The 15,360-nt window shown below is 39.6% G+C and overlaps 1 protein-coding gene across 3 annotated transcripts in view; it reads left to right on the top strand.

Moving 5' to 3' along the window:
* Positions 1 to 15,360, top strand: part of unc13d (unc-13 homolog D (C. elegans)) — a 407,222-nt gene that overhangs the window by 180,220 nt on the left and 211,642 nt on the right. For all 3 annotated transcript variants that reach the window (XM_051936229.1, XM_051936228.1, XM_051936230.1), the window contains 2 exons: positions 13,999 to 14,103; positions 14,184 to 14,276. In XM_051936229.1, the coding sequence (XP_051792189.1) occupies positions 13,999 to 14,103; positions 14,184 to 14,276 (198 nt within the window). The remainder of the gene's footprint in view (positions 1 to 13,998; positions 14,104 to 14,183; positions 14,277 to 15,360) is intronic.

Here is a 15,360-nt window from a genome sequence, read left to right as displayed (position 1 = left end):
ACCATTGGACTGATCATAATGGTATCCTTCAATAAGGGCACGCACAAAAAGGCGAGCTTCAAAAGGGTGACCTCAATTGAGCGCGGCGAATAAAGGCGTTCATAGATAATTTAGATAATAATAAAATATCTACGTGGCATTGCATATAGTTGTGTTTGCCTTTATTCGCTGCGCCCAATTGAGGTCGCCCTTTTGAAGCTCGCCTTTATTTACGTGTGCCTTTATTCGCCGTGCCCAATTGAGGTCGCCCTTTTGAAGCTCGCCTTTTTGTGCGCTCCCTTATTGAATAGAACCGTTAATATTATAAATACCAATGAAACTGCTATTACTGATATAAATTTTTTTCTTTTTACCATTTTATCAGATACACCAAATAAAAATACGAGGGTGAGTCAAAAATTATCAGCACTCCAGTTAAATGAAAACTTCTGTTGGCAGCACTGTCTTCTTGGTGCTTTCCATATAGGGTCCCTGTCTCCCCAATCACTGCTGTGAAGATGTGTTACGTCAGAAAATTTGTAACTGCAGTTCAAGAAACGATGGCTGCCCATCTTGTGATTTGCACGAAAGAAGAGCAACATGCAGTAATTTGTTTTTTTGAGGTCAGATGGTGTGCCTGGTGCCGATATTTATCAAAGACTTTGTGCACGGTATGGAGAAAGTGTTTTGTCGCAAAAAAGTGTGTATGAATGGATAGAGGAGTTCAAGGTAGGTCACAAAAGTGTCACCCATGTAAAGGAGCTGGTTGCCCATCCATGTCCACAATTGATGACAACATTGAGCGTGCACGTGAAATGATTCTGTTGAATAGACGAGTGACAGTAGATGATGTGGCAAATCATTTACAAATCAGCCATTGCTCTGCTGTGGTGTATTTGTGGCTCGCAGTTCAGCCTAAAACATTTTTAATGAAGGAATACGAAAGATTGTTGACAGATCCACAAAGTGTATTGAAAAGCAGGGAGATTATGTTGAAAAATGATGTATTTGTCTTTTCTGAAAGTTAATAGAAAATAAATTCTACAGCTGGAGAGCGGATAATTTTTGACTCACCCTCATATATAAAACACCAAAGCCATAACTACTATATAAAGATACCTAACTAGCCAACCCGCGGCGTAGCATACGCCGCATAATTATGTATTGATGGGTGAACACTTCCTGAACGACACAGTTGCCCAAACAGAAGTGAAAACAAAATCGAGCCTGGTGCATTCTTTAACTGCCTTCTCTGCCTTGTAGCGCAGTGGTAGTGTTGCTGCTTTGCAGTACGGAGACTGTGGAAGATTTTGTGTTCGTTTCCCGGTTTCTCCCTGTGTGGATAGCGCTTTGAATACTGAAAACACCAGTATATCAATGTAATGTGTTATTATTCTTATGTGTCCAGCGCTCTCTCTCTCAAGCGCGTGCCTGTATGTGTGTGTGTGTGTGTCGCTCGTTCTCTCTCGCTCGTTTACTGCACGTGTTCCTGCAGGCATACCAGTAAGTGAATGAAAAGATGGAACTCTGGAGAGAGCAACATACAACTGTCCGTGACTGTCTTCGTGTTAAAGTAAAAGGCAAATTGTCCGCGGCAAATATACTGTTTTACACGCTGCATACCAACCTGCGGTGTAGTATACGCCGCATAATCACGTTGCTTTTTTAATGTTTTTTAAGCAGAGGGAAAAAAACATTTGTAAAATCCGTAATGCTGCTTTCAGTAAGTACAATGCACACGCGTTTAATTTGTCGGCCACTTTTTGCCAGCCGTCTTTTCTGGTTTGGGCTGCTTTTGCAGTGTTACCGCTTGTGCATATTAAATCTTGAAATCCTTCGAGTAACTAATTAACTAACTAACACCCACCCACCCACACAGCTTGTGTGAAAAAAATGCACCCGTTCTTTCATCATTTTGTTGCAGCCTATCAAAGACTTGCTGATCATGTTTTCTAGACTCAATATACATTGGCTTTTCACTCAGCGCGGGGGCGCGCATTCATCTCGGATTATTACATCCAGCTAATCTGCTACACGGCTGCGTTTGAAAAACTGATTTATTCCGGATGAGTTCCACCGGCATTAATGATTAGGAATCTGGTTGGAACAAAACCCTGCAGCCACACGGGTTCACCAGGACCGAGATTGGGAAACACTGCTGAACACAGACGAAACCGACTCAGATGAGGAGTTGGGGCGGGCAAAGTAGTTGCAGCTATTGATAGAAACAAACAGTTACCTGATGCAGGAATTTCTATAACATTGAAAGAAGTGTTGTTTCCATGAAATACATTTGAAGCGGTAGCCATGGAGGGCAAAAGAACAGTCAATGTGGCTCACAGCTGGATTTGGACAGCAGCACAGACCAAAGCGAGTATGTGTTTGATGAGCTGTTCGAGTTGGCGGGCAGTGCTCTGAGGTGCGTTCCCGATCACGTGGGAGGAGGGGTAGAGTTTCTGGGTGGGGCTTCGTTGTTCCTTTCCCATGGTTTTCAATGGTGGACGCGGTCGGGTGTCGTAACCGAAAAGAATAATGAAAAGTCAACGTGGCTCAGAGGTGCATGTGGACTCCTAGCACAGACGAAAGGGACTAATTGGGTGGTCGGTGAGTTTTTGCATCCGGGCACATGAGCAGGCAGTGTGAATGCCTAGAGAGCGAGGGTAGACGCGGGCCGGGGAAAAAGGAGTGTTGGTGGGCTGGGAAACGTCGTCCGTGTTCCTGCAGGACCATCTAAGAAGACGCATGTTTGTCGCGGATGCGAATTGCTGTATGTAGCGTGTAAAACAGTTTGCTATGGTGCACGCGGTCGTGCGTCGTAACCTAAAAGTCAACATGGCTCAGAGGTGCATGTGTACTGTAGCACAGACGAACATAAATGATGGCATTTTTTCTGAGTCATCGCGTCCGAGTTGGTGGACGTGGCTCTGCGAGTTGTTGTCGTATCCAATGGTCTTAGAGTTGGTGGGTGTGGCTTCTTCCTGCGTGCGTCATGGGTGTCTTACTTGTCGGAGGCTTAGTGAATCCACGCCCCTTCCGGCGTGCTTTCCATGGGTGGCTACTTGTCGGCGGCTTAGTGAATTATATATATAGATAGTGAATAGTGAATTTTAATAAAAACACTTTCACAATTGGTACTTGCTACTCATTTTTACCTTAAAAATATGCATTTCTTATCATTAGTTTATTGATGTCACTGTACTATTTTGTTTACTAATTTCTTACACTTTGTAGCTTTATTTTGTTTCCTTGATTGCTGGTTTTTTGAAGCATGACTCATGAAGTTCATATTATACAGCCAAAACAAAAATCAAAAATTGTATATAGTAAAAAAAAAAAACATTTCAGGAAGTGAGGACTTTTCGTGATTATCAACCTTTGTTTTTTGTTTAACATGTTGGCATTTTGGTGCTCGTTGCTTTTCTTTTTTTTTAACCATAACCTGTTTGACAGTATTTTTCTCTCTCATTTCCTGGTCCCTTTTCCCTCTCTGCCTCTAACTTTAACAGTGGCAAAACATAAACTCAAATTAGTAAAATTACATTACTCAAATTAATTTGGGTTTATTCAGAACTCAAGCAACTGCAACAAGATTGTGCTTATTTACTAAAGAAAGCCCACAGACCTCTGAATTCTTTGAACTGATCTATGAGAAAATTGTTATGTTAGCTCTAAAAAGACAGAAATATTTTCTAAGCTTTTAAAGTAAGATAAAGAAGCCTTACAATTAATTTGGGGTCTTAAAAAAGTGAAATGGATGTTGGACTAATTAAATTCATAACCAATTAGTTTAATTTTCTTTTCAACTAAAATAAACAATCAATTTAGGTATCTGCTTTCACAGATTTTATAGTCAGCAGAAAACTTTGTCAGGCCTTTTGTAGGGAATAAACAATCCAAAAATACCCATAAAACAAAACATTATGTTTCATTCAAATGATGGTGTACATATTGGGAGGCTGGTTATCACACCCATTTTAATTCTACACACTAGCTGTTTACATTGGATGCCATTCCTGACATACAGATTTACATACCAGATCGGCTGAGGCCCGGATTAGCAACAGCCGCAACCAGTATTATTAGCCAACAGGGTGCTGTTGGAAACTGGGCTACTGTTGGTCAAAGAAGACAAAGAGGAGGAAGGTGTGTTCAGAGGCAGATGGAGAAGAGGAAGGTAAAGAGAGTGGAAGTGAGGGTAGGAACTTTGAATGTTGTCAGTATGACTGGTAGTGGGAGAGAGTTAGCTGATATGATAGAAAGAATGAAGGTTGATATGTTGTGCGTGCAAGAGACTAAATGGAAGGGGAGTATGGCCAGGTGTATTGTAGGAGGTGTATTGTTGTACCATGGTGTGAATGTGAGGAGAAATGGGGAAGGGGTTATGCTGAAGGAACAGTATGCCAAGATTGTTTTGGAGGTGAAAAGAGTGTCAGACAGAGTAATGACTATGAATCTGGAAATTGAAGATGTGATGATAAATGTTGTTAGTGCATATGCCCTGCAGGTTGGGTGTGCAATGGACTGGAAAAAAGATTTCTGGACTGAGTTGGATGAAGTGATGGACAGTGTACCCAAGGCAGAGAGAGTCGTGATTGGACATGTTAGTGAAGGGAACAGAGGAAATGAGGAGGAGATGGATAGGTATGGTGTCAAGAAGAGGAATGCATAAGGTCAGATGATAGTGGATTTTGCAAATAGGATGGGTATTCCTGTGGTGAATATGTATTTTAAGAAGAGTGAGGAAAATGCACACAGGTAGATTCTACCCTATTTAGGAGGGGCAGTCTGAAGGAGATTGGAGACTGCAAAGTGGTGGCAGGGGAAAGCGTAGTTAGGCAGCAGAGGATAGTGGTCTGTAGGATGATATTGGAAATCAAGAAGAGGAGGAGAGTGAGGACAGTGCCAAGGATCAAATGGCGGAAACTGAAAAAGGAAAACTGTAAGGTTGAGTTTATGGAGGAGGTAGAGAGACACTGGGTGGCAGTGAAGAGTTACCAAATAGCTGAGTAACTACAGCAGAAGTGGTGAGGGAGACAGCTAGAAGGGTGCTTAGTGTGACATCTGGACAGAAGGAGGACAAGGATACCTAGAGGTGGAACAGTGGAGAGTATACATAGGAAGAGGTTTTCGAAGAAGAAGTGGGATAGTCAGAGAGATGCAGAAAGTAGACAGTAGTACAAGGAGATAAGGTGTAGGGTGAAGAGAGAGGTGGCGAAGGCTAAAGAAAAGGCATATGATGAGTTGTACGAGAGGTTGAACACTAATGAGAGAGATAAAGACCTGTACTGATTGGATAGACAAAGATAATGATAGAAACATGCTCACAAGCAAGGAGAGTGTGTTGAGCTGATGGAAAGAGTACTTTAAAAGGATGATAAAGGAAGAAAATGAGAAAGAGAGAGAAGATTGGATGATGAGAAGATAATGAATCAGGAAGTGCAACAGATTAGCAAGGAGGAAGTAAGAACAGCTATGAAGAGGGTGAAGAATCAAAAGGCTGTTGGTCCAGATGACATACCTGTTGAAGCATGGAGGTGTTTAGGAGAGTTATATAATGCAATCTTGGAAAGTGAGAGGAGAGTGCCTGAGGAGTGTACTTGTACTGGTTTTTAACAATAAGGGAAATGTGCAAAACTGTAGTAACTACAGGGGAATAATATTGATGAGCCACAGTATGAAATTATGGGAAAGAGTAGTAAGCTAGGTTAAGAAGGGAGGTGATGATTAGTGAGCAGCAGTATGGTTTCATGCCGGGAAAGAGTTCTACAGATGCGATGTTTGATAAGAGCATGTTAATGGAGAGGTATAGAGAAGGCCAGAAGGAGCTGGATTGTGTCTTTGTGGACTTAGAGAGAGAGTTGTGGTACTGTATGAGGAAGTTTGAAGTGGCAGAGAAGTATGTAAGAGTGGTACAGGATATGTACTTGGGAAGTGTGAAAGTGGTGAGGTCTGTGGTAGGAGTGACGGATGCATTCAAAGTAGATGTGGGATTACATCAGGGATCGTCTCTGAGCATTTCTTATTTATTATGCAATGGTGACGGACAGGTTGACAGACAAGATTAGACAGGAATCCGCAAGTACTATGATGTTTGCGGATGACATTGTGATCTGTAGCAAGAGTAGGGAACAGGTCAAGGAGACCCTGAAGAGGTGGAGATATGTTCTAGAGAGGAGAGGAATGAAGATCAGTAGGAACAAGACAGAATACACGTGTGTGAATGAGAGGGAGGTCAGAGAATGCAGGTATTGAAGTTGGTGAAAGTGGATGAGTTTAAATACTTGGAATCAACAATACAGAGTAACAGGGAGTGTGGAAGAGAGGTGAAGAAGAGAGTGCAACCAGAGTGGAGTGAGTGGAGAACAGTGTCAGGAGTGATTTGTGACAGATGGGTACCAACAAGAGTGAAAGGGAAGGTCTACAAGATGGTATTGAGACCAGCTATGTTAGATATGTCGGTGATGGAGGCAATGACCAAAAACAGCAGACAGAGCTGGAAGTTTTTGTTTTTAAATTTTTGTAAGAAACTAAACATTTCCCTTGTTATAGTATTTTTCCATGGAAATCATACACAATTAGTATGAAAATTTTGTTTTGAAAAAGTTGTTTTCAATAAATAGAACAATATATGCATGGTGTACCTTTAATGCCTAAGAAACAATCTACACACTATCTTGACCTGAATCTAAAGTTATGAAAGAAAACCTTTTGAATGGATTTATCAGACTGACCATTAGTCCAGTGGAGGCTGCTGCATTTTTCTTTGCTCAGAAAAAAAAGATGGTTCTTTACAACCATGTATTGATTATCAAAGACTTAATAAAATAACCATCAAAAACAACTATCTTCAATTCTTGTCCAATCAGGTCAAATAGTCAACTATTTTTACAAAGCTTAATTAAAGATATGTGTATAATTTTATTCTCATGTAAAACAGGACACAAACTAAAAACAACATTTAACACCCCAAATGGACACTGTAAATTAGGTAATTCCCCAACTGTGTTTAAATCATTGGGGTGGCACAGTGGCGCAGTGGTAGCTCTGCTGCCTCACAGTTAGGAGACCCTGGTTCACTTCCCGGGTCCTCTTTGCGTGGAGTTTGCATGTTCTCCCCGTGTCTGCATGGGTTTCCTCCGGGTGCTCCGGTTTCCTCCCACAGTCCAAAGACATGCAGGTTCGGTGTATTGGCGATTCTAAATTGTCCCTAGTGTGTACTTGGTGTGTGTGTTTGCCCTGCGGTGGGCTGGCGCCCTGCCCGGGGTTTGTTTCCTTTCTTTCGCGCTGGGATTGGCTCCAGCAGACCCCCGTGACCCTGTAGTTAGGATATAGCAGGTTGGATGATGGATGTTTAAATCATTTGTTAATGACATTTATATTGACATATTAAGCCGTTTTGTTGTGGTATACATTGATGATATATTGATAATTTTGCAATAAATAAATAATTTTGTATAGCATTCACGGGAGATCCTTTCAAAGCTTATTATTATAAAAGTCTGGAGTCACATGACACTTCACCATAAAGGCTGGCTAGAGCTTGAGCTTAGTCCCCTTGCACCAATACAGCCCATTATTCAGCTTTGTGTCCTGTCATACTTTTAATATTTATCTGCAAAACTGTATAGGGATACTTACCGTCATTAGAAACAGGTGACTTCTTCCAGCCAGAGATATCATTTCTTGGCTTTTAAATTATCAAAGAAGTTGCAGCATCCTCTTTCGGAATCCAGTGACAGCATGTAAGCCTACTTGTACTTGATGAAGTCATCTTCTCGAACACACTACCATACTGAATATTACAATGATACTATAGATCAGCGGTTCTCAAACTGTTGGGGAAGTAACAATAAAGCGGGCGTTAATGTTGCCATATGTTGCCATATTTCGCTATTCGTAGGAAAATTTTAAACTTGTAGTGGTGTATTGGTAGCAAAAAATATAGGAATAAATTTTATTAGGGTTTCAAAAAAACGTTAGGGGGTCATGATTAAAACTGTTGTGAAAACTCAGGTCGCAAATACTTAAAGGTTGAGAAATGCTGCTATAGATATACCCACTGAGCTTAAGGCTATTAAAATGGAGCAGCCCACCATATTCTGGCACAACTTAAAGATAAATGTGCTCTGAAAAGAAGTTGCTAACATGAAAGTTAAACTGGTCAATTAGGAAGACTAGGATACAGCTTAAGAATTGTGGGGCTTAACGATTGAGCACAGAAGGACAATTAAATTTATATTCTTGCCCAAATATGACCAAAATTGTTCCTGAATCTCTTAATCTTTCTTCCCTAGATCATGCAGGCTCATCAGGTGTACACTAGCCATGCAGATGTTGCTTGTTCATGGCCGCTTATAACTACATTTTTGAAGTTTTTGGACCTGCAATCTAATTCTGAAGGAGGCACATTGTGTTTAAAATATCAGTTTTAATGGTTTATGGATCCTATTTTTCAATAGTCTCAGTTCATTTACAACACAGCACAGGAAGGTAAATGAAACCAGAAGCTTAAAAATCATGTGCAGCTGGGCTTCAGCAAGTCTCAGATCCATGCACTCCTTATTCCATTCACCTTCTGAAGTAATTGCAGCAATTGACAACTTCATTGCAATTGGTGCTTTCTCAGGATGAAGATGTCTTTTTTATTTATCTTATATTTATACAGTTGCAGTGTTTGTATTCAGCACTCCAGTGATCAAGTTCTACTTCAAGTAACAACAAAGGAGTCGTGTTCTTCACATTACTGGCTCACCTATGAACCCTATTATTGCCTAGAATCCAGTTTTGAATGGTCTTTTGTATTATTTATACAACAATATAAAGAGATGTTATGCTTTATTAATGTACATTGGTGTTAAATTTAGGAATTTTTTGCATTTATCTGTTCGAATGGTTCAGGGAGGTGGTGTTGCAGGAGCCTGATGATATTTTCAGCAATCAGGTGCCACATTCAGTTCTTCCCCTCTAGTATTTTCTTCTTTTAATCCCACTTGCTCTCTTCATTATTTAAATAATATTTAAAGATATTATTTACTCTTTTTCATTATTTGTGAGGGTAAGGATGAGGATCGGAGTGTGGGGTAGCTTTGGGCATCTCTTCGTGTTCTCATTTTCTAGTAGTTCATTTGTATTGCACTCAGTGGGGTGTTGGGGGTAGTTTGTTGGTTGGTCAGGGCAGGATGCATGGGTTAGGTGGATTTAGCAGGTAGCCTGAGTGAAGGGAATTTTGGGTTTATATATTTGTCAAGTGGTGGATTACTGCACAACATCTACTAATGATTCCATTTCTTGTTGTTTCACTTCATCTGCTTTCAGTTTTTTAATCTAAACTAATTACGACAAAGCCTGACATTATACTGTGGAATGTCAGTGGTGCTCTTGTCTTTTTTTATATGCCTTGGACACTTAGATGGAAATTCAACACGTCTCTTCTGATAGAAAATCATTTTGCTAACAACTTGCTATCAAACTAGATGAGTTTTTAATGATTATTATTGTCCTTTTAGATAATGTAGGTGACATTTGGGAGGCAATTTTATTTGGGGCCTTAGCGTCACCTTTTCGTCGCATTTTCCATGTACTAAACTCCAAAGAACAAAGTAACTTGAGTATAACCTTTTATCTCTAGAAAGAGAATCAATAAAAATCATAAACTTCTGATTGCTAACAATAGAACTGAGCTCAATAGCCTTTTAATTCAAAGAGCAGAATTCTTAATCCATTGATCTAGGATTTGCTATTACTTGCTATTACAGTATGTCCCTGGGGCCAAACCAGAATCAAAGCAAATGCCTCCTTTGCATCCTCACCTTCTGTCTACACAAAAGTTGTCTTGATTTCAAATTATCCCTAGATAATCAATAATTAATTCCTAAATTACTACTCTAAACTATTAACTGACAGCTCTACTACCTCTCCCAGAAATATCAAATCATTTCTCAACAACCTTCCATTCCTCTCTCTTACTGAGGAAGAGACGTCTCTTCTAAATGCTTCCTCTGTGACTCCCTACAGAATCTTCTATCTTGCTTATCCACTTTCTCTTCAGGGTATTCTGTTTGCCTCTTTAAAGTTCAAACTATCCTTAGGAATTATCTTGTCATATGTCATCAACATCTGGCACAATGTGAAAATGTTACTTGTACCCACTGGAAAATGACACTCTCACACTCCCATATTTCATAACATCACTCTCTCAATGGGTGGTTTGCCCTATGTATTTCATTCTTGGCAGAATACGAGAATCAGTGTGTAGGGGATTTGTTTAATAGTTCAGGACTTATGATGTCTCAATATTTACAAGCTCATTTTAATTTCTCTTTCTCTACAATCTTTTTTCTGCCTACAACTCTGATCAGTACTTGGTACATATGGAATTTCTGTTATCACCCCTCTACTGAACCACTCATTGCAGTCTCTATTTTGTTCTTTCTCTCCCAAGAAAAAAAAAATTGTTTCTACCCTTTACTCTTTAATTTGTAAATCATCTTACAAACCTTTCTGCCCTTGATATCTCTGGTCCAGAGACCTTTGGCCTCTCCATTGTCAGCTCTCTAACATGACACTATTTTCTCCAATGCAAGATTTTGCTCCAGAAATCTGAACTATCAGTACACCCAATTCTGAATTGTACGTAGACATTATCCTACTCCCTGTAAGCACCATATGATGGGTCTCAATGCTGATCCTCTTTGTCATTTATGTCCCCTTTTTTTCCTGGCAGTTTTCTCCATATTCTGGCACTGCCCACCTGTCTTATGCTTTCAACCCATGTATGTCACCAACTATCTTCTTGGCTTTCTTTAAATATTCCGCTGTTGCCTCAAATGTTGCTTCTTTTATACTTCTCTATGTTTCCACTTAAACCTTCTGAACATAAATTATTCTGTCTTGGTACTCTATCGGCCAAAATAATACTTGCCTCCCACTGAAATACAACCTAGTGTATTACTGTAGACAACTGTCAGTCCCTTTTCTTTAATTTAATACATCTTGAATTGTCTGCATTATACATTAATGGTGCCTCCAGCAATGCAACTAAATACTTGGACTATTGCTGCTCCAATGTGTAAATCATGTTTTGCTGTGACTCAGCTTTGTTTTTCTGTCCATTTTTGCTTGTTTTTTTTTTATCTTTGCTATTGTGGATTAGTTGTGATTTTTTTGAATCTCCTCTTCTCTGCCAACTGGATTTTCACAGAACATTTACTCCTTTGCCAAAAGGTGGGTGAGATAAGGTGGGAGAGGGAGGGTTGAGTTATTTTCACTTTAGCTTTTGTTTATTTTTTATCTCCTGTTATTTGTATTTACTTAATAAAAAGTTGATTAAAAAAAATGATAAAAATCTGAATTCCATTAAACTTTTGTGGTCTTTTAGGGTTATCAGCTTTAAGTTTGCTTAAAAATTGTGTAGCCTAAGACAACCTCAGTTTAAATATGATGGTCCCTGAAAACCTTAAATAAGTGCAGTAGTGTATATGTTTTCCTAGTTAGTATTATCAATTCATAAAAAAAACAAAAATTACTTTAGTTATTTCCCCAATCATCCCTTTAACAAAAAATAATCTACTCAATCATTTGGATTCAGAAAATTAAAACTTATTTGATTCCTTGTAGAAAATGTTTTCAGTATCAATTTTATGACATCCAGATGTCTCATTACAATTCAAAGTCAAAGCTGATGCTTCTGATATCAGTGTGGGTACAATCTTATCTCAATGCCTCACTAATAGTGGGAGGTTACACCTTTGTGTATATTATTAAAAAAAACTAACTCCCTGGGAAGAAAGCTGTGACATTGGAAAATGTGAACTTATGGCATTTAAACTGGCACTAAAGGAATGGTGTCTTAGGTTGGAAAGAACAGATTACCTCATAATTATCTGCTGTAAGCCACTAGGGGACATACTGCCACCCTAACCCCCGAACACAGCTTCACTAAACTGTTTATTTATAGTTTGTGCACACATTACCAACACCACAATACACCAATATACAGTCCATTCCCTTCCTTGCTGCCAGTCCATCTGACTCCACTCTTCCTCACATGGAGTGAGGCAGCTCCTCTTATTCAGGTCCCAGGAGTGTACCAGGTGGCTCATCACTATTACCTGGAATCACTCCCGGATGCGCTAGAGATCCTCTACAGGGCTCTGCAGCTCTCCATGGTGGCCTCCACACAACCCAACAGGGCTTCACCAAACTTCAGTTCCCAACATGCCGTGTGGGAATCTGTGGTGCCACAGCCGCCCAGGAGGGCGGCCCTCTAGTGTCCCAGGGGAGGTATTGCCTCATCAATGCCCTTCCCCCTGGTCCTTCCACCCTGCTGGCGTCCCTGACAATTAGTGGCCGTGGCTGTCCTTCACACTGCACTGAATTAAAAAATGTAGTTTATTTTAAAACAGCTTAATCTCTAAATCTAAGACAAGCTAGATGGGTTTTGTTTTTGAGTTGATTCAGTTTTGTTATTTCTTAGTAGTCAGGAGATGAGAATAATAAAGTGGATGTCCTCTCCAGGCAAAAAGATTTTGAAGAGAAAAATATAAGACATTCAATGTGTTTACATGTGCTTTACTAACTTGGTTATTCACAGAACCCTTATTTGTGAAATGCCAAGTAAACACTTTTTCCAGTTAGAGAAAACACATTATTGGTCTTTCAGATGTCAGGTTAACAGGTGTAGATTTCTTTGCAAGTAACCTAGTTATGTGGTCATGAAAACCCTTATCTGGGTTACAATTAAGGATTTTCTAGTCTGTACAAATCTGTTGCACTCTGTTTGCCTTCTTCGCTTCGCACACACTTTCAGAAACCAGTTAGAAGCATCCACAAAGATACATTTCCTAAGGTAAATTCCTGGGTGATTGCATTATTCCTTTTCCTGTTTGAAATAATTTGTCTTGATATTTCAGAAATCACAAAATTTATATTATATTTACATGAGCTGAACATACAGTGGGCCATCTCAGTAGCACTGTTAGGGTAACATGTAGTTATATTACTTTTTAAAGTAGCAAGTAGTCTAAAGCAATTCTTAATTTATCAAAGTAAAAATAAAGTACCTGTCCTAAAATGATCTAAGCAGTACTGGGTGCAAGGCCACTCATACGGGTACTTCACTTCCTTGCAGATATGTTAAAATAGTGTGATCCGGTGATGCAGTGACAAGTGTTCATACTACGAATCAATGGTTGCTCAGGTTGGTCAAGGATGTAAAGATTGGATGGGTTATTTATTTCACCACATGTAAAGGACTAAGAGTCAATGATGGTTAGAAACAAATATTAGTGTTTTTTCTAGTTTTGGAGTTGTTTTTAGCAATGATTTTTGGATTTCATCTTGATTTTAGTTAATATAGTAGTTATTAGATTTGCCTTTGTGTTCAACCTCCGCCAGACTAGTAACAGTTCTTTTGAACATCCTTTTTAACTAAAGTTTTTATATCTGCCACTCTATGTATAGTATTTAATTTAGACCAGTTTTTGTCTAACACCAGCTTAACATGAGGATCTTGAACAGTTGGATAGTGAATTTGATATCACTAAAGTAGCAGACAGTGATGAATAGCCCCAAAAAGATGCTTCTAAACCAATTGCTGGGGCTTTTTGTAGTGTACAGGATCATGATGTCACCTACCCAGAACTTTCTGTCCTCTGCTTGTGGAGGATTATGGGGAGATCTGGACAGTGTTGAGAACATTCATTTCCGCCTCACAAAAGGAGACTGGGGTTTGTGCCCTAGGCGTTTACTGCTTGGCGTTTGCATGTTTTCCCTGTCTACTTGGGTTTTCTCCAGGTATTCCAGTTCTTTTTACATTTCAATGCCTCCCTGTGTTTATGTGCAAGTGGTGTTCTTGCCTTGCACCTGAGGATTACAGGAATAGGCTCCAGCTACCCCACGACCATGCCCTGGATAAGCAGGTTTGGAAAATGAATGGGTGGATGTATGGATAGGTGTGTTTCAAATCTATATATTTATATCTTACATGTTTTATTGGTATTCACAATTTCCTGTTTCCAGACCTTGCAGAGTATAGTGGATGAGTGGTATGTCCTAGAGCCTCGCACTGAGACCTATCCTGATCGTGGGAAGTGTCATCTACATCTTCAGTTCATACATAAAGAGGTATATGCAGTAGTCTTGTTCTACATATGATTCCCAAGCATTACATATTTTTAAATTTAAATGCTTTCTTTTACTTGCAGAGAGACAAGAGCTTGGATTTTTGCAGGCCTATCTACTCTGCATACAGTGGACTTCTGAAAACATTTGTCCAGTATGAAATTTCCAGCAATAAGGTAAATACAATGCCTTTGCTTGTTCATCGTTTCTTTGCAAACAGACATTTCAGAATCATTACATCTTTTTATATCTGTCTGTTTTTGTAAATATTCACCACGAGAACATGAGAAACTGTTTTAGCTTTAAGAGCATATGTATGTATTTCATAATTCTCTGCACTTAAAACCATTACCTTATTAGCATCACGTTCTCTTTGACAACCATAAAGTAAAAATTAAAGTACCTTACACCCTTACAATTATTAATCTAAGAATTTCAGCAGGTCCAGCAAACAATATACATCACATCAAATTAATTGACAGCCTTTCAACAATTTGTTACTAAAGACAACTGGCAAGATTTCTCTACCCTTTGCAAATATAAGGCTAACTTTGCTCAGATGCTGTGTATTACAATACTAACTCTTCCAATTTATTGATGCTTTCCTTTGTAGGTAATGAGATGATGACCAGGGGCCTCATGTATAAACAGTGTGTACGCACAGAGATGTTGCGTACGAACTTTAGCACGCTCAAATTGCGATGTATAAAACCTAAACTTGGCGTAAAGCCACGCACATTTCCACGGTACCTCACACTCTGGCGTACGCAATTTCTCCGCTCGGTTTTGCAGACTGGCGGCACCCAGCGTCAAAGCAGTGCTACTGTTCCTGAGTGGTTACCCTTTCTTTCTTAGTCCCACATTCCTGACGCGGCTTTATAAATACACTGAAATGAACTGCATATTGTTTATTAGTGTAATGCATCTGATTGTAATTAACTTGTAGCAATATAATGGTCCAGGGAATAGCCATAGTATTCCAAATACCATAACTGCTTTAGCGTTGTTACTCTCACTGCATCTTGTTCTTCTTTCAGCTGCTCCCGTTAAGGGTTGCCACAGCAGATCATCTTTTTCCATGTTACTCTCACTGCACCACTCAGAGTATTTATATCACTGTATCTGAGTAGGGAATTACAGCAGCAGCTGATCGGAAAGAGAATTATCGCTATACAGCTCCAAGCACACACAGTCATGGCAAAACGCGTCAAAGCCTTTCCTGTACGGACCTCGCGGTTCAGAAACAGTTTCATCCCAAGA

This window comes from Erpetoichthys calabaricus, chromosome 14, assembly GCF_900747795.2.
Source record: "Erpetoichthys calabaricus chromosome 14, fErpCal1.3, whole genome shotgun sequence".
NCBI classification, from domain to species: Eukaryota; Metazoa; Chordata; class Cladistia; order Polypteriformes; family Polypteridae; genus Erpetoichthys; species Erpetoichthys calabaricus.
Note: the sequence above shows the minus strand (reverse complement) of the source record. Positions and strands in the feature narration are given on the sequence as shown.